The 20,290-nt window shown below is 36.5% G+C and overlaps 2 protein-coding genes across 2 annotated transcripts in view; both read left to right on the top strand.

The window, feature by feature from the left end:
• The first annotated feature begins 9,079 nt into the window (after positions 1-9,079).
• Positions 9,080-9,724, top strand: LOC137649515 (uncharacterized). Its single transcript, XM_068382498.1, has 2 exons — positions 9,080-9,229; positions 9,311-9,724. Exons 1-2 carry the CDS (start codon positions 9,080-9,082, stop codon positions 9,722-9,724), a joined length of 564 nt encoding a protein of 187 aa, XP_068238599.1.
• Positions 9,725-12,551: 2,827 nt separating this feature from the next.
• LOC137650262 (actin-related protein 2/3 complex subunit 1A-B-like) overlaps positions 12,552-20,290 on the top strand; it is a 128,690-nt gene continuing 120,951 nt past the window's right edge. Inside the window, exon 1 of the mRNA XM_068383564.1 lies at positions 12,552-12,646. The gene's annotated coding sequence lies outside the window, so the exon portion shown is untranslated. The remainder of the gene's footprint in view (positions 12,647-20,290) is intronic.

The following is a 20,290-nucleotide window of genomic DNA, read 5'->3' on the forward strand; positions in this document are numbered from 1 at the left end:
ACTAAAATCAAGGCCAATCATACGAACTTCCCGACCACAATCAAGGGATTTCTGTACAGCATTGGAGATTGTAAGAAGGGCATCACATGCTCCAAGGCCTTTACGAAAACCAAATTGCAAACTAGGGAGTAGATGATTACCTTCCGCAAACCTATTAAGACGTTACACCTATATATATATATATATATATATATATATATATATATATATATATATATATATATATATATATATGTGTGTGTGTGTGTGTGTGTGTGTGTGTGTGTGTGTGTGTGTGTGTATGTGTGTATGTGTGTAATCATAGAGTCGACTCTGTCGAGAATTAGAAAAGATTAGAACCACTAGATTACATGCTCTCATTTCATGTAGGCTTCCATCCCAATGCGCACATACTGACAAATAGCCCAACAAAAGTTTCTTTCCAATATAGGTATTTTCAAATTTATCTCTAATTATGAGAGCAAAGGTAAAGTTGCTCAAAATAAACTTGCAGGGATGATGTTTGTGACCTGTGCAAAGAAAGTAATACAGAATATTTTGGAACATGAAGAGAACTTCAGAGGACGGCCAGGAATCAAGGATATGGTTGGAAAAGCAAAACAGGTTGTCATAACTCATTTCATCACAACCGAATTCAGGGTTAATGGGAATAATAAAATTACTCTTAAACTTACATCATGAAAGGCAGTTGTTTATGGTCAAAGAATGGAATGAAGTCTTGGAAAGAGGTCTAAGACCACTATAATTGTTTTAGGCTATGCATAAAATGTAGCTTTTAATAAAAATGATGATGGTAGATACCAAAAATAACAGACATGGAAATTGGAAATTTTTAGAGTAAAACCTATGCATTGAAAACTACACGCAAAATACCGATCAAAATTATTTCATAATAAATCGATATTAGAAAATTCTGTGATTTTTTAATTATAAAACCATCAAAATTTTATTTATTTTCAGAAATTAATGTGAATGATACGTTTGTAGAAATAACATATAATAATTATTAAGTGATTTTATTATTCATATTATATGGGATAACTAATTGTATAAGCAATTTTGTCCCTGAAATCGAGGAGGTAATTTGCTTGTGTGCAAGTTGCTCTAAAGTGAGAGGAGCAGAGGTAATCCCAAGTGTTTCAAGAATCTATAGACAATTCAAATACACTAATTAAAGAATATAATAATTTAGATGAAAGCCGCAGATAAGGGAACAAGGCAGAGTGCCAAAATAGAAAGAAAGATTAGAAAATAGCTTACAACATTCAGTTAAGCGTCAGCTGCCTGACATAAAGTAGGATTGTTTTGCCACCTCGTTCGGTTGAAGAAGATTCTTCAAATGCTCCTATATCAAAGCATAAAAACCAAGTCATGTTTTCCTTTTAAATGCTTTCAACTCTTTTGGGCCAAGGATTAGGCTACGTCGACGAGATTTCAATTTTGTTTTTTCACTTTTTCCATCATTATTATTATCGTCATTTCCAACAGGGGTTGCAGCAGATTAAGTGAGGATACAAAAGCAAAAGCAACATCTAGAGCCGCCTCAACCATCACGGGACCGATGATCCTCCTGTATCAAACATAAAAGCTTTACTTAACCAAGATCTGTAGACCTTAATCAAGACATTGGCATTATCTATGAGCTACGTGAAATGACCCAAATTATGAAGAAAGAAAGTCAGTGTTAAGAGATGGCGGTTTCCTTCGTGGCGTCAAATTCCCGGACGGACGAGATGCCATTTTTCTTTTAGTCTCTGTCACAATAACCATATATCCTAAAGGCAGATTACCTTTAATTTACATTTGCTGCATAGTAAGTTTTCATTTAAGTGAAGGCAAATTCTCTCTCTCTCTCTCTCTCTCTCTCTCTCTCTCTCTCTCTCTCTCTCTCTCTCTCTGTCTTAAATTTGAATAAAGTGATCAAGAACAGTTCTCTTTATCTCTCTTTCACAAAATAAGAAAAAAGTCAATAATGAAAGGAGTATTTTTTTAAAAGAAATACCATTCGAACATCCGAGTAAAGAGAGAAAACGGAGTCATGGCTTCTGCAATACATCAATATATTTTAAACGTTGCATTGTAGGCCTATATGACATTACAGCTTCTGCATCTACATGTTTTAAACGTTGCATTGTAGGCATATTTGACATTACAGTCAGCAGGAACATCGTTGCTTTTGTGCATTATTCTAAAATCCAGCATTTGTATTCTTCCTGTTTCTTCAGTAGCAGCAAATATGATCTATTTCAGTGTACAAACGATTACGCAATTTCCCATAAATTTAGATAACTTCAGATTCCGGGGGAAAAAATTAATTAAAAGAAACTATTTTGGTGAAGTTACTTTTTATGAATTAAATGGACCAGTTTTAATATTTTCATATTTTATAGAGTTTGAATTAAAATTCATTATATATATGGTCATCATCTCTTCCTAGGCTTATTGACCCTAATCCACGGTTACATTTGGCCAGTCGTCTCTATCTCGAGTTTTTAAATCAATACTTCTCTTTTCATCCTCATTCGTCATCTCCTACTTCACACTTCACATTTTGTAAAATGAAAGTGTCCAAAGAATTGTATCAAACATGGTCTATAAATATTTTTTGGACTTTAGACAGTTATAATTACGAACAAATAACAGTTATAGTGAAATCTTTGAAATTATTTGTGACTGTTCGATGGATATTCTAGGTTTGATATTCAAGTTAAGGAATGGAAATATTCATAGGACTAACAAATATGGAGTACTGAAGTTGGGGGTAAAAAGTATTTCATCTTTAAAGCACATCTCAGTGACACAGTGTTCAGAATAAATTTCCGACCCCTGAAAGATGTACTTCATACTGTATTTGTAGATATGTTTCAATCGTTTTATACTTATTGCAACACCAGAGAACCCGCTGCTTCCAAATAAGCTATTGCTGAGCCGTAATTGAAAACAAGGTTCCTAACAGCTATGCTCTCATTACAAAGGATCGTCTATAGATGGGTTTAGCTATTCAAGTAACTGTCTGCATCTTTCAACCTCATTATTCCCATTGTATAGCAGGGTCGGCCGCTCGAGTTAACTCTCTCCATCTATTTATTTTATTTTCCTCTTTTGTACAGGACCTAAACACAAAATTTTGATAAATGATTTTATAAATAAACTATTCATTTGAAATCATATCAAAATAAAATAGTATTATTCAATTTTGTCCTTTAAAAGTTAATAGAGAGATTCATAATATGTTGACTCGAAAATTAAGCAAAGGAAAAATGAGCTTTAACCAGAGAGGAATCTGATATAGTACTATTTTGCGGTCGTCACAGTACCCAATAACTCTCGCAATGGCATCAGCGGGTGCCTACCCTCGGCCATAAAACTACTGATTTATTTGCTAAAAAAAATATAAAAAATTCATAAATAACTATAATGATGATTATTGTTAAAGGCAACTAGATTCCTAATTATTATCCTTTATAAGAAATTATGAATTTATCAACAAATCTATAAACTTTGCATAAAATGTTTGAGTCTTCTTAAATAGAGAATATTTTCCGAAAAGTAATGGCAGTGATGTCTGTATCATCCTGGATAACCTAAAGTAAAGAGACTCGGGTTTTCCGAGAGTCCTGGGTCGGGTCAAGCCCTAAGAAATCGACTCCGTTGAGGATCCTTCCTCTTAGGTGTCTTCTGATTCAGGACTACCTCTCGGTTTGGGGTTCCGAGACAGGCAGGATAGAAAGATAGTATCCTGTCAATGACGTCCCCCGGTTATCCAGCAAAACAGCAACAGGCTTTCTGTGGTCTGGTGTTGAATTCTCCTCTCACTCTCTCTCTCTCTCTCTCTCTCTCTCTCTCTCTCTCTCTCTCTCTCTCTCTCTCTCTCTCTCTCTCTCTTATAATTATTTATTTTTGCATTGGGCAAGCGTTGTTCGTAAGTTGTCACTTAGTAATAAACCTTATATTTCACTTAGGATATATGTGTATGTATGAAACGACGGTGGTCAACTGCTATGAAAAATTATATCATTGAAAATATTGGATCGTTAAAAAAAATCGTGCTAGAATATTTCAGAACAAAAAATAAATACGGTAATGTAGCCCGAATCCCTCTAAATGCCGTGATTCCTGGAACTGAGTGGGAAAGAGGGCTTCAAGAGGGAAAATAATTCAAGCTTAGTCCTGTTGTCTAATAATAACAATTTATGCATTTGGGTTATGAATTCAAAGTTATCATTTAATTTTGCTTGTGTCGTTTTGTGTATAAAGCAAAAGTTAGTTGGGGTCGTGGTTTCGAAACTTGCAATAAATCATTATAACCCAAATTTCAGGTTATAGTCAAAGCTGCCTATATACTGTAGGTCCAATCTCTCATGGGGTTTATTCAGGGAGAAGAAATAATGATAAATAAATAAAACTATAATTAATTCTACCTCTATTATTTAATTTTACTTCACGAATGGAAGTCTATAATAGGGTCATACATATTAACTCAAAGCTGTAATGTGCAGATTCTACAATAGAAACGTATCTCGAATAATAATAATAATAATAATAATAATAATAATAATAATAATAATAATAATAATAATAATAATAATAATAATAATATGGCTCTGTAGTGTTGGCTTTATAACATACTAGGGTATGGCTATATGTCAGATGGCAACAATAAATATTTGCATCAAATCTTATAACTTAATAAAGGTGTCTATCTGGGCATAAAGTTGCTATTTGTGAAATTTCTCCACAGTCTCTTCATCATTTTATTTTTAGGCCTATAAGCTTAATAAGAATTATAAAATCAGAAGTGCGAACTTCAAGTCACATATATCAGTAAGACGAGGGGCAAACTGAGCATTCAAACCTTCACAAGTCGGGGCTAACTAAATATTAAGTAAATCTCAAAAGACGAAACTTTCTAAAGACATTAATGAACCAGTTAATAGACAATGATTAAGACTGATAATACAAATATTATTGTTTAAGTAAATAGTAGACAGCAACAATTCATTAAAACATATGTATAATTCTTTGAAATACATAGGCCTATGTGAATAATAAAACACGCAAATTCCAATGAAACATTCAGAATAAAGACAATTTCATCTTTTAAAAGACGTCATTATTTTCTTGGTATAATATACTTAGGCAAACTATATATATATATATATATATATATATATATATATATATATATATATATATATATATATATATATATATATATATATATATATATATATATATAGTTGTTTATCCTCCTGGGAATAATGTCAAGCAATCTATTACAAATATTTTCCTCACGCACAGACTCCCAAGATGATAAGCATTCGCTAATGATTGCTTGTCTACTATTGCGAACGGGAAACGATTATGAAAATGAACGCTTGGTTATAAAAATGAGTTAACTCTTTGTTTCCTTCTTCGGTTGTGTAGCTGTATACTGTACATATAGGCAGTAAGACTATACTTAATTGCCACATATTATTCATCTTGCTGCCTGAAATAGTACACTCTAAACCTCGTATCTGTAGCCGCACAGTGCTGTGTAGGTCAGACCAAAACAGTAGCATTCTCGTCGACTGCAGCATTCTGACTTGCACCTACAATTAGTCTGCTACCGGCAACTCTCTGCAATGGGTGGAAGCTTTGTCCAAATTATCTTTTCTTAGTCTAGCACAAGTTTAAGGGAATTTTTCCTTTCCTTGTCACCCTGAGTCTCATCCCACATCCTCGCTTTGATCTTGTTTCAGCTTTCATACTAAATGGCCAGTAGAAATAAAAAAAACAATGTCTGCTCTCTTGTATTTGGCAGAGAGTGCTTGTATTGTAAGAAGTACATCGAGCATTGCTTACTCTTCAAAAGTTTTTGAACTTCATGAGGGCCAATCACCCACTAATGCTACACCAGGGTTGTAACTTGGCTCTCAAGAATAGTAATGAGGTGGGATTTTTGACATGTGTGGAGCTTTTTCTGCTATCATTGGAGGGAAGAAGTCTGTGATTGGTTCTCATGACGGAAGAACTCCTTCAAGTCATACTTTCTGCCCTGGCATGATATGAACAGCTTGGAGAACAGACGTTTGTTTGCTTTGAAGAGTCAACAGATACTGATACCTGTAGTAAAAAGTCAACCCTGTTCCTTTTGATTTGTTCATAGATGGTGGATTCTTCTTTTCTTCCCCGTCTCTTAATAAACTCCTGGAAATTGACATTTCCTTTCTCAAAGTGTGCGCTAACCAGCTCTGAAAAAATTTCAGTGAGCAATGTTCTTTGCATCAAGTGAAAGCAGGTCTCAACTCTCAGCCTGGAGAAGATTGCTCACATCTTGCATGCCTTGTGAGAGCTTTTATATTCTCTCAAGGAACACTGCTCGTTCTGTTTTGTCATGCTGGATGGTGTGTTTAGAACCCCCTTGATCCCACTTCTTGCCTCATACTGTATACCCAAGTGGCTGACTTTAGGACCAGCTACCATCCACCATCTTAGTACTGATAGGTCTTCAGTCATGCCCATTGTACTCCCGCCTGCCTTGATGACAGTGATGGACGCAGAACAAAAAGCTTCTCATTTATTGCATGGAAGAGGGAAATATTAGTCACATAGTGTAGCCATTATGTTTTTGTGGTTGTTATGCACATGGTGATTTGAGCTCTTCACTCTTCTTCTTCTGGCAAGAACAACAATTGCTTCAGTCAGTCTGCAATTTACAGCCCTGGGTCTGTTACTTGCCATCTTGGTGAATGGCATTCAAGGTATCATACTATGGTAATTATTTTTATTTCGTGAATCGAAGCCGAGGATTTATCCTTTTACCACCTTGATCTCAATCATTTAGAATAAGGTATGAGATACGACTAGGTTCGAGAATAATTATAAATGACTTACATCTAGCTTGATCGTTCATACAGTATCGTTCAAGTCCTTTGCAGTCTGTTCAGCAACCAAGACACTGCATGCAAAGGGCTATAGACCTGTAAATCTTAGCTCGGCTCTCCTGCGCTGGTACAACCGGTAATATATGGTTGCTTATTGATCCAGGGCTTATCAGACAGCATCTGGGACGCTAAAATAATGATTTAGGCACACTAAATAATCATTCTGCTGATACTGAGCCCCATACTGAGGTTCACAACAGTGGTGCCATCCAGCGTGTCCTGATTAAGTGTTGACATTGATCTACTGCAATGAGGAAGTCAATGGGTAAGTACATATTTCTAAATTCGGACTCTACGCAGTAAAAAAAAAAAAATGTATGATTTGACATCAAGAGCATTCGGATAAGGGAAGTCTTTGCGATCTTATTGCGAAATGCAATATTTCTGTAAATTCAATAGCATCCTTTTTATTAAAAAGAGCAATCCCCGACGAGTATGTGTGCTAATTTTGGTGTCTGGTTCCGGAAATGGAAGATTCTCTGGAAAGTTTTCTGATATCTTCTCCACTATCAGTAGAAGCATCAAATAATGATTACCAAAGTATTTGAAAAAAAAGAGGATGAATAAAAATTATCATTAATTAAACATAACTGAAATTTGTTGGTGAAAATTGATACCAAATACTTTGAAAAGATAAGTAATTGACAACAACTGCAATAATAATAATAATAATAATAATAATAATAATAATAATAATAATAATAATAATAATAATAATAATAATAATAATAATAATAATAGCTATAAATTCAACTGAATGATAAAGCAAGCAAAGATAAAAATTATAATAAGCAAAACTTGAAGTACTCTTAAACTGTGCATGAATATCGCTCAAAAGAAGAAAAAAACGAAAAGATTTTGTGCTTTGCCCGACTATGGCCAATCCTCAGCCTATACAATACATTCCTCCCAGGAGCTTGACTCTGACATGGTTAGTTTATTAAATTAATCCCCCAAAATACATCATTTCACCATGCCCGCAAAGTCCTTCGCCATTACTATCAATATTACTAACAATGGGATTTAATTTCTGTGTACTGCTTGGCACAACCGGGTTCAAGTCCCATTGATTTCGATCGTGGCGTTAGATAATTGAATTTCAGGATATCAAAAATTATTTCTAGGGTGGGTGTAAGTAGTGTGGAATGACCCTCAATGATCCTAGCATTTGGCATAATGGTCTAAATGACACAGACAACTGCTAACAATGTGAGCCTGTGCAAATCAAATTAGGCTTCCAATGGAATAGTTTAATGAACAACCCTTTTTCAGAGAGTCAAGCTCTATAACAGAAGACTAGCAGTGCCCATTTAATCCAATTTTGAAAAAGGGAAAAATCATACATCTTAGCATTTTTTTTAATGAGTCTTTGGAAAAAAAAAATAAGATCCAGAGGGAGATTTTTTATGGTATGCTACAAAATTCTCCATCCACTGTCATGAAATACTTCTTGTTGCTAATTATTTCTGGACTGATCCACCATCCCATCTAATTCACTTTGACTAGAAGTAGAAAGGCGAGAGAAAAACAACAGGGCAGAAGAGAAGGAAAGAACAGAACCTCTGTAATATATATCTACGTGGAAAAAAACAGATCAATAACATACTCGTAAAAGTTAACAATTACTACAGCAGAGTTGGGTAGTTCAATATTCGACTGGTCTTGCACTCCCAGACACCTGTCGTCCAGAAAGGGGTGAAATGGAAATCTCTCTCAAACACCCGGACATCCACCAATTTATATGAGTGACTGTACATGGCAAATCATTACACTCTTTAAAGGTGAATAGACTAACTCTACTTGAAGAAAATACAATGAACTTGGTGAGGTAATGATACACAAAGCAAGACTTGTGGCCAGAGGGTTCTGCCTAACACCTGGTGTGGACTAACTCGCAACTCCTGTAGTGAGGAAATCCAGCATTAGACTGTTACTTGCATTAGCTGCTGAAAATTCATGGTCTGTTGAACAGCTTGACGTTAATTCAGCCTATCTCAACATTGGACTGAATGAAGTCATATTTATGGAACAACCAAAGAGTTGTGAAGTTGCAAACAGAACACATTTTTTTGTGAAGTGGAAAAAAGTATCTACAGCTTAGCTCAAAGCGATAGAAATTAGAATGAAGAACTAAACGAGAACTGACAAAAATGGGCCTGATTAGACCTGAATTTGACAGATGTGTCCACTATGATAAAGCAAAAACATCAATTATCGTTGTTCATGTAGATGATTTTATCATTGTTGGAAATTCAGAAGATGTGGCACATTTCAAGAAAGAATTAAAGAATTACTATGCCGTAAAAGATCTAGGAGAGGCATAAAATATTCTTCCCATTAAATACATCAGAGAAGATTAATCAATAATTCTGATCCATCAGAGAGACTACATTCAAGAAATGCTAATAAATCAAAACCTTACTGAATCGAAAGAGTTGTCAACGCCATTAGCCCTAAATTTTAGAAAAGAAGTCCCAGAAGATGAGGTATGCAATGCAACAGAATACAGAGGAATCACTGGTAGCTTGTTACACCTAGTAGATTGCACTAGGCCTGACATAGCTTTTGCCACAGGAGCACTAGGCCAGAAAAATCAAGCTCCTCACAAACAAGATCTGAAGAATGCCAAACATCTCCTGCGATATCTCAAGAGGACTCAATATTTAGCCATTTGCTACAAGAAAACTCATGAAAACCTAACAACATGGATGGATGCAGGCCATGCAAATAATCATGATGGAAGAAAATCCACCTCTGTATTTGTATTCATCCTAGCAAATGGACCTATATCATGAAGAAGTAGGAAGCAGAGAATAACTACACTCTCAACAAATGATTCTAAATATGTAGAACTTTGTGAAGCAACAAGAGAAGTAGTTTGTTTCAGAAAACTGCTTTGGGAACTTGGATTCAAGAAGTTTGTCGACAAACCAACGAAAATAAAAGTTGACAACCAGGGTTCTATAGCCTTAGCAAATGACACTTATTGTTCTGAGAGATCAAAGTACATTGATACACAAAATCACTTTGTACCTGAGCAAATCAACTTAAGAAAAATCAGCATCAAGCACGTTCCATCAAAGAAGAATTTGGCTGATCTCTTTACCAAGATCATCTGCACAGAGAGGACTTAAGAACTAATCACCAAGTTGGGACTATATCTACTGTAAAAGTGCCTGTATTTTTCATTCATACCAAATGTTGGTCGTTTATCATTATCAAGTTTGTGAGTACATTTTTGCCAGTTATTATGAACTGTTTGTAGTTTATTATTATCAAGTTTACAATTTCATATTTGCCAATTATTCAATGATGCTGGTTATTACAAAAAATTGCAAGTTTCCATTTGTCAGTTACGTTACAATATTGATTTATATTTTGCTTATCCTGTTACTAACATGCATTTACGGTATATTATTACCCGTTACGATGAGCTCATTTTAAATGCAGCTGTAAACTGAAACAGTTTGACGTCTAATCAAATAATTTTTATACAGCATTATATCTTTCTTTTGTGTTTTTGTGCTTACATATCATCCGATATGCTTAAATGTTTATGTATACTCAGATAGAATATTTTGTTTGTAATGTCAAAATAGAATGTTATGTCATTTTAAATAGCCTTAATCCTTATTCAAGTTATAACAAAGCTGTTCATAAGTATTTTATTTGCAGTGTTGAAACAAAAGATTTCGTTGTTTCCTTATAATAGTATTCCTCTGGGACACTTCTTGGTGGTTTATGAGATGAATACTAAATCCAAATGGTACACAACGCTTTCTACCGTTTAAATGGCGTTTTTATCATATCTCAATAAGTTTAATTTGATTTCTTAGTGGACTGTGTAAATCGCTAAAAGCACCATGAAAGAGAGAAACAAACTTCATCTTAAAATATTAAAACTTAGGTTTATGTTTCTTTCTAATTCCCAACAAATTGACCCTTAGGTGTAAGTTATTTTGTTAGATCACTAAGGGGAGATCGAGTTATGGGTAGTTGGTTGGCCATGGCACCAGCCACCCGTTGAAATACTATCACTAGAGAGTTAAGGAGTCTTTTGATTGGCCAGATAGTACTACATTGGATCCTTCGCTCTAGTTACGGTTCATTTCCCTTTGCCTACACACTCACATGCCGAATAGTCTGGCCTATTCTTTACATATTCTCCTCTGTCCTCATACACCTGACAACACTGAGATTACCAAACAATTCTTCTTACTGCACCGTAATTGTTCAGTGGCCACTTTCCTCTTTGTAAGGGTAGAAGAGACTCTTTAGCTATGGTAAGCAGCTCTTCTAGGAGGACACTCCAAAATCAAACCATTGTTCTCTAATCTTGTAGGTTGGCCAGGGCACCAGCCGCCCGTTGAGATACTACCACTAGAGAGGTATTGGATCTTTTGACTGGCCAGACAGTAATGCATTGGATCCTTCTCTCTGGTTACGGCTTATTTTTTCTTTGCCTATACTTACACAGAATAGTCTGGCCTATTCTTTACATATTCTCGTTTTTCCTCATACACCTGACAACAATGAGATACTAAACACTTCTTCACCCAAGGGGTTAATTACTGTACTGCAGTTTGTTCAATGTACTTTCCTCTTGGTAAGGGTAGAAGAGACTCTTTAGCTATGGTAAGCAGCTCTTCTAGGAGAAGGACACTCCAAAATTAAACCAATGTTCTCTAGTTTTGGATAGTGCCATAGCCTCTGTACCATGGTCTTCCACTGTCTTCCACTCTCTTGCTTGAGGGTACACTCGGGCACTCTATTCGATCTAATTTCTCTTCCTCTTGTTTTGTTAAAGTTTTTATAGTTTATAAAGGAAATATTTATTTCAATGTTGTTACTGTTCTTAATATTTTATTTTTCCTTGTTTCCTTTCCTCACTGGGCTATTTTCCTTGTTGGGGCCCCTGGGCTTATAGCATCCTGCTTTTCCAACTAGGGTTGTAGCTTAGCAAATAATAATAATAATAATAATAATAATAATAATAATAATAATAATAATAATAATAATAATAATAATAATGATAATAATTGTGCCATAGCCTCTGTACCATGGTCTTCCACTGTCTTGGGTTAGAGTTCTCCTGCTTGAGTGTACACTTCGGGCACACTGTTCTATCTTATATCTTATTTCTCTTCCTCTTGTTTTGTTAAAGTTTTTATAGTTCATAAAGTGATATTTATTTTAAAATTGTTGCTCTTAAAATATTTTATTTTTCTTTGTTCCCTTTCCTCTCGCAGCTATTTTCCCTGTTAGAGCCCCTAGGCTTATAGCATCCTGCTTTTCCAACTAGGGTTGTAGCTTAGCAAGTAGTAATAATGATAATAAAAACAATGTCACATTTTGCATGTTTGAAAATTAAGCGCTAAATGATTTTCCTCGAATTGACCAATTAGAGAGAATGTTGATAACACTGGGGAGGTGTCACGCGTTCGAAAGTTCTACGTACGACTTTAGTATATTGACATAGTAAATAATTACTTTCAACAAATTTATTCTATTGCTTGTCACACTTATCATATAAAATATTATTTATATTAAAACTAATAAAACAAATTCAATAAAAAAAACAATTTAGAAAGATTAATTTGTTAATAATTTGACATGCTACACGAACACTGTATTAGTCAATTTCTGGTGTTGTCAGGACAGTCAGGGTTTTAGCGTAGACTGACCAGAGTCCGCTAATATCCCTCGTTAATTTTGATGTAAGTATAAAACTTCATTCGAAATTATTGTAATTGTATCTCAGGATCAGTTATGGCTGGATTTTATTATACTAAATGAACCATGTGTTGTCTAGTTTGATAGTTTTAAGTAGGGCTACTCAATGGCTTAGCCTAGCACCTTATACGGTAGATAGAATAGGGTGGAGTATTGACGTTGACTCATCAAATATGTATTATTTTCGTGTTTGCTATTATATTTAAGGAAGGATTAGGTATCTATAATGGAATGATGGGGGTGTATGTATGATAGCGGCCTCCTGTATGTATTATGTCTAATTTTGAATACGGAAGTGTAAAGGGGTCGCAGGGGGCGTTAGCCCCCTCGTTAGGCAAGTAGGTAAGGACATTGCTTGTAGGTTAGGTTAGTTGATGTCCATTTTTAGTGAACGCGTGAGGACCTGGCCGCTTATATACAAAGGCTCCGATCCCCTCCCCCTACACTGTATTCAGGTTAGGTTAATTGTGAGGTTTCTGTGTTACCATTGTTAATTTCATCATTCCACCTCACAATGTGCTATACCATAGGTCTGTCTTAATGGTCTTTGCAGCTTCCCTTCAGCTCCAATGTGCACCTGATTTGGGGTGTATGTATGATAGCAGCCACCCCTATGTATTATCATGGCTAACTTAGAATACTGCAGTATAAGGGGGTGTTGCAGGCTCGTTACTTAAGTAGGTAAGGACACGGCTTGTAGGTTAGGTTAGGGGAAAAGTTTAGGTAAGTTGATGTTCATTTTTAATCAGCGCGTAAGGAACTGGCCACTGATATACAAAGGCTCCCCTGATTTTGAGCATTTTACTATTACTACTGCTTCGTATTCTGGAGCTTCTGTAGTTGATTGGGGTAGACCAGGTCAGTAATTTAGGTAATATTATAGTTATGGTCAGAACAACATTTTAAATAGAAAAAATAGTATTTCCTGAAGTCGATAATGTGCTTTCACTGAATTTGACCCTTTCAACAACAAATGAACCGAAAACTCAGTAGACCGTCTAAGAAAGGGGATATATTTTAGAAATCTAATGGTTTTTGCACCACTGTGCGCTCGCATGGCTCGCGGAACAAGAAAAACGTCAAGCTTCTATGTACTGGAAAGCAGTAAATGCTGAGCTGCGCACGCCAACCCTATTAATTACTATTTCTTAGATAATTAAGTTTTTTATTTGCAGTGAAAATAAGTGTTGTTTTAGAAGGAAATATGTTTTTCTATAGGAAATACCTGTTTTTTTTAGTAGAAAAGTTTTTCCCGTCCGTAACTCTACTAAAACCGTAGTTCAAATGAAAAAGTACTAGAACACCACCTAACTTAAGGTTCCTCACCTAACCTAAGGGCCATATCCTTATTGTTTTATTAAGAATTAGTCTCAAGCCTTTGGGTGCTTCCGAACCATCTTCACTCTTAGTAGCAAAGTGATATTAAATCATATTTCATACATCATAAAACTACCCTCTTATCATTGTATTTCAGACAAAGATACATTTGTGTGTGTGTATGTGTATAGTGAAATTCTTTCATTTATTAACAAATGCACAAAACCATATATTTTTCCTATTGGATATCTTTGTTTATGCATTTATGACCTTTATTGTATAAACCACTCTTAATTTGTATGTTTCTCCACCCTTTACTCAAAACAATTTTTGGGAGTTCCAATAAGAAACATGTTTTTTGTGTTGGAACCCCCCCCCCTATGTATAGAGTATTAGTCCATGCATTAATGGTAGATATACATAATTCATGCCTAATCCATTTGAAAAATATATATAGCTTGTGTTATGAGAAAGCAGGCTTACTGGGTCGAATTATGTAATGATGGAGAATCAGGAATGGAACGCAACCTAATCACACCCACCTAACCATACTTAAGCTGTCCCGCCTTCCCTGAGCTTCTTCCCCTTCCAATGCCCTGTTTCATAACCTCTTATGACACCTATCACTAAGTAAACCTCAAATAGGTAATCTAGGTGTATGTTGTTGGTTGAGACAGGCATAAACTTTCTTATTGTCAAATAAATTTTCTTCATAGAGAAAATGTTGTTTATCTTTGTCTGAGGCTATATTTACAGTTTACGAAATATTATGATATATTGTTACCTTAGCAGGAATGAAGCTTGCTGGGAAGCAAACATAAGGGTTGAGACTTTGTCTTAGGTTAAACTAAGGATACGACTGTCAAAGGGGGAGGTCAGAGGGGTGGCATAGTGCCTCACCCCTCCCCCTTTAGATAAGGATATGTCTCCTGGGTTAGATTTTGTGGGGACCCTTAGGATAGCTGGTTTTCTTCTTTCTTTCTTTCTTTTTTTTTTCCCAAATTTGAAATATGGTTTTTGTCATAACTTTTAGAATTTTAAAGTCTAAAATTTGAGAAATGTGGGTTTCCCCCAATTATTTGCATCAAAACAGTTCATAGTATACCAGGAATACTTCTTATTTTCTTCATTTGGAATATTTCTTATTTTCTTCATTTTGAATATTATGCTATAGTAAATATTTACCTTCATATTACTGTAGTAATTACTTACCTGGTCCATCCCAACCAACTACAGGGGCTCCAAAATCTTTGTGATTAGGTATTATTTCCTCAAAACACTACAGTAATTACACACACAGCTGCCATTGATTAGATTAAAAAGCTCTTCTTATTACTGTATTATAATTGTATTCCCCATAACTAATTCATACACATACAGTAGCCATTTGAGTAACATAAGAGGATTTTGTGAGGGATGTATTAAACAAAAAGTATGAAAACATCGGGTAACTTTAGCATAAAAATTTCAGGGTTTAGTTATATGAAAATGTTAGGTAATGATTACACAAGAAAAAAGAACATCTATAGGTCTGAAAAGTGCATGATAATAGCTTATTACTTTGCCAAACATCAATTGCATAACTTGGAAAATAGCAATACAGTTATGTGCATATTTTTGTCAGTTTATACCCCATTTATTATTGACTTGGCCCTTTTAGTTTCAAATGAAATGTGCAAAAATGGTCGGCATACCCATTTCTTATAGCAAATTCCATATTGGTGAGAAATTGAGGTATCACATGATTGCCATTATTCTTATATTTGATTTTACTACACTAAAATGTCAGAATACAGTAGTTGTGCATGCTGCATAATTTACTTTGTACCTTAAAAGCATTTTTGTATCTTGTACTATTGTGATGGTATAGTAAATCAATCTCTCATCAAAATCATGAATTTTTTTCATGCTATCTATATTGGGTATGCTGTACTGCTTTCACCGAAACTGAGCTAGCCATGATAATTTTAGGAAGGCATAACTACCCCACCCGCTAACTAGCTGGTGGGGGTGGGGGTAATCGGCTACCCCTCTCACTCAAGCGACCTGGTTGAGTAACCACTTTGCTTACTTGGCTTGGTAGAGACGGTCGTGCTGCTTTGATAATTTGCTTTTTCTTTTTTGAATGTGTGTGCGTGTGAGTGACTTAGTCCCATGCGTACTTGTCCATGTCCTGAAGGCTGCACTTTGTGGTACAGTGAGCCCTCGCTACTTCGCGGTTCGACCATCGCGGATTCACCACTTCGCGGGGTTTTTTTTTTCATAACCCATATATATAAACATATCGCAGATTTTCCGGAAATTTCGAAAATACCGCGATATCTGAAGACCCCAAATACGATATTTCGTTACCTGTAATTCCATTAATACTGTAATTAGTAATATCTGCTCTTACTGATTGTTCATTGCATTACTTATGACATATAATTTAGTACAGGAAGAAATAAAACACGAAAAGAGAATGTGATCATACGATAATTCAGTATACAGTACGTAGTAAAATTAAATCTAACATGAAACGCAAATCAGATGCAGTCATACCATATTAGAATGGTGTAAGGCTCCTGATGGCTACTACTGTACAATACTACAAATGTAATGGATGTGCATCTTTTCCATGAATCTTTTGTATGTATACGTACGTAGTACTGCATCCAATAATATTCTTTGTTGCAAAAATCACATATCGAATAAGCGTACGAGAGAGAGAGAGAGAGAGAGAGAGAGAGAGAGAGAGAGACATATCCTACAACAGAACAAGCGTAAAATAGCGTATGTAAAGCTGCATTATTATTATTATTATTATTATTATTATTGTTGTTGTTGTTGTTATTAAAATTATTATTGTTGTTGTTGTTATTAAAATTATTATTGTTGTTGTTGTTGTTATTAAAATTATTATTGTTATTATTATTATTATCATTATTATTATTTTTTCAATATTTAACTTAGCCGGTGATTATATTGCTGCAACTCTGTTGCCCGACAGACAACTCTACGGTAAAAACTCGCCAGCGATCGCTACACAGGTTGCGGGTGTGCCCAACAGCGCCATCTGTCGTCCAGATACCCAGTACTCAATGTAAACAAAGACTCAATTTTCTCTCTGTCGAGCTATCGACAAGACGTACTTACTCGCTGTTGCTAAACTGGAGTTTTTTCACAACTAATTGGTGAAGTACTTTATTCTAGTTTTGAGCTTTCGCTATGCAGGTGTTTTATCTTCATCTTAAATCTTGAACTCGTTTTGGATAGATTTAATTATGGTGACAAAGAGAGTATGGACTTTCTTTCACTTTTAAATGGCCGACCCTTCCCTTAGACGGAAGTGTGTTTAGGCTTTTAGTAATTATATCACGTTATAGATTTTCCTCTATATATTTTATATCTCTCCGCCTTTATTAGGCCTCTTCGATTAACTTTCCATTTATTATAAACATATAAAAATAATTTTAATGTTTTGTTTGTATAGACCTTTCCTGAGAGTAGGCGGTCCTAACTTGGAAACCGAAGTTAATCAACGTTGAGCCCTTTATATCGTAATTAGCTTTTAAAGAGCTAAGGATTTAAAACTTTTTAAATGTAATATTTTATGAAAGAATTTCTTTGATAGTCTTCGTACTGTTTTCAAAGATGAACTAACGTTTAGTTTATTTATGCTACGCAGTTGTTGACGTTCAGGACGTTCAACATGCGCTCTATCGTTACGATAGAGAGAGAGTGTATCACGGTTTCACTTTGCAGTAAGAGTAAATCGATTCTGACGTTTTGTTCATTCTTTCTTAGCTTAAATGTTTTAAATTCTATTTTAAAGGAACTTTTTATTTGAAAAACCTTTCAGTTTTTTCCTTTAGTCAAATAACATGTTTTTTTGACGAAATATAATTGGGCTCTTCTCTTAGGTGCGAAATCAAGAGAGAAAGAGAGAGAGAGATAGAGACGGAGGGAGAGAGAAGAGAGAAAACGTTCCGTTCAAGCGGGTAACGTTGTTCTCGAGTTACTCTCGTCCCTAGTCGCTGTACGGGGAGGAAGGATAAAACCTTTTTAGTTTTTTATTCTCGTCCCCAGGCTATGTGCGGTGAGAGATTGAAAACGTAGTTATATGAACTAGTGTTTAGTCTCTTTCCCAGCCACTGATTTTTTTATCTTAAAATATGTTTTCGGTTTTTGCTGGTATTAATGAGCTTGCATTATACGACTGATTTCGCAATTACTACCTTTTAATGAAGGGTAGAATTGCGTGTTTCAGGTAGAAATCAGTAAAAGTTTCGATTTCAGTGAAATAAGTGCAAAACAGAAAATCGAAGTGATAAAGTGATATGCGCAAAGTGTTACAGTGTTGCGTCCGAGGGTTCGTCTGTTCGTGCCTGTCGTTCACCTAGTCCGGGACCTCTTACATGCTCCCAAGCCCAGGGGAGAAGTAATGTCAAACGACTTATGGGTTCGAGAGGCCTTGACCAACGAACAGACGTTTTCCCTCTATGGTATCGGGTGTATCTTACCAAGATCTCCCCTACCATAAGACGAGAGAGACGTTGTTTCTCCTCGTCATCCGAAGGCTTTTCGCATAAGAAACCTGTCACAAGGTTTCGAAGCCCTTAAGCGAAAGTCAGTCCTTTCAGGACAGGTCCAGCGTCCTGGTTACAACCATTAGGACAGCTCTGACCCTATGCAGTCATCGGATAACTGCTCGCCGCCTAACAAAAGCGTAACACAGACTCTGAGTGTCTTTTTTTTGTAGGCAAAGTGTTGCGGTCACAGACGTTACCCTCGTCTCTTACCACAACCATTTCCGTTGATCCTTAATGTGTTGTATGGCAAGACATGCAGTATATGCTTGCCTCCCTTATGGAAGACTATTCTGCCGATTAGTCCGTTGAGTCTAGCCGTTTATCTCATCGATATCCTGGCTTTCAGCCAACCTAACATTCCTTTGTGCTTACTGTTGACGTTGGCGTAGCTTAGTCACGTCAGTCAGGTTGTTTAGAACCACACTCGATGCGGTCTCGTGTGGTTTTTCAGCCGCATTTGGACGTTAGGCCACTTGCTGATGCTCCTGTGGATGTTCAAGACGTTCACTAACAATCGGAGTTGACTTGTTTTGACGCTGTGCGTCAACCTCCGCATTCTAGAGTTGTTTTGACTGCTCAGTCTAGGCAGTCAAAGCAGTCTCGAGTGGACTCTGTGCGTCCTCACGCACCTGTTGTGGTTGACAGTTCACAGACTGTCAAGCAGTTACATGACATTGCGTTCTGGTCCGCTACTAATGCACCAGTGAGTGTGGACTCTGCTTGTAAAGCATTGCCACCACGGTAGGTCTCTCCCTTGCTTGAGACTCAGCTTTTATCGGACAAGGTTCCTGTAGATGAGGAAGTTGCTGTTCCCCCTCCTACTGATATTCCCTTGAGGACTCTGTCAGATGGAGAGGAGCCTAAAGCTGCTTAGCCTCCTATGGACTTTAATTAAATCATGATGATTTTTTTTAAGGATCTTTGTCCGGATCTTTTTGTAACTGCTGCTCCTCGTTCGCCTAAACGTCAGAGCTTACACTAGGCCTAGCTACTTCGAAGCCGTTGTTTTTAAGCTAGTGCTCTCTCGCTCTCCTAGAGAGCTTTACGTTGGCTAGGCGACTGGTTTTTCACCAGGAGGAGTTTGGGGGATACAGCCTTTGCTTTCCCTTCTTTTAAACTGGTTTATAGAGCGAGAGTCTGATATGACACGAGAGAAGTTCTCGGCTTGGGAGTTCATGCCTCTGCCCAGATAGACTTCTCAATTCTCGTAGACTCTCCCTGGCGCCTGGCCAGGAGACGCTCCAAGTTGTTTACAGGTCAACTTCACAGCTGTTTTCGAGCCTTTGAAGTTTTGCTGTACAATTATGTCACGCATAACAAGGCTTTCAGGGATGGTAAACGGTACCGCCTCAGTCGCTAACCCCGTCTGTTGCCACACCTGCTCCCGTAGACCCTAAATGGGCTTTGCTGCAAGACATGCAGTCCAAGCTTGAGTCCTTGATAGAGGACTTTAATGCGGAGAAGGTTGCTACCGAACCTTCTGGCCAACAACCTTCCAACCGGTCGGTTGTGCGCCCTGTTGACGCTGAGGTAACCTACTCGCGTCTGCCAGTTGAGGTGGTTCCTCCACCGATGCGACCCAGTGTGGGTTGTCAGCCGCACGTTGACGTTAAGCGACGCTCAGAGGTGGTTGTTGACGTTCAGGACGTTCAACAACCAGCAGAGGTGACTTGTTTTGACGCAGTGCGTCAACCTCAGCAACCCGGTGGGGTGTTGACTGCACAACCCAGACGGTCTAGA

This window comes from Palaemon carinicauda, chromosome 11 (genome assembly GCF_036898095.1).
Source record: "Palaemon carinicauda isolate YSFRI2023 chromosome 11, ASM3689809v2, whole genome shotgun sequence".
NCBI lineage: Eukaryota > Metazoa > Arthropoda > Malacostraca > Decapoda > Palaemonidae > Palaemon > Palaemon carinicauda.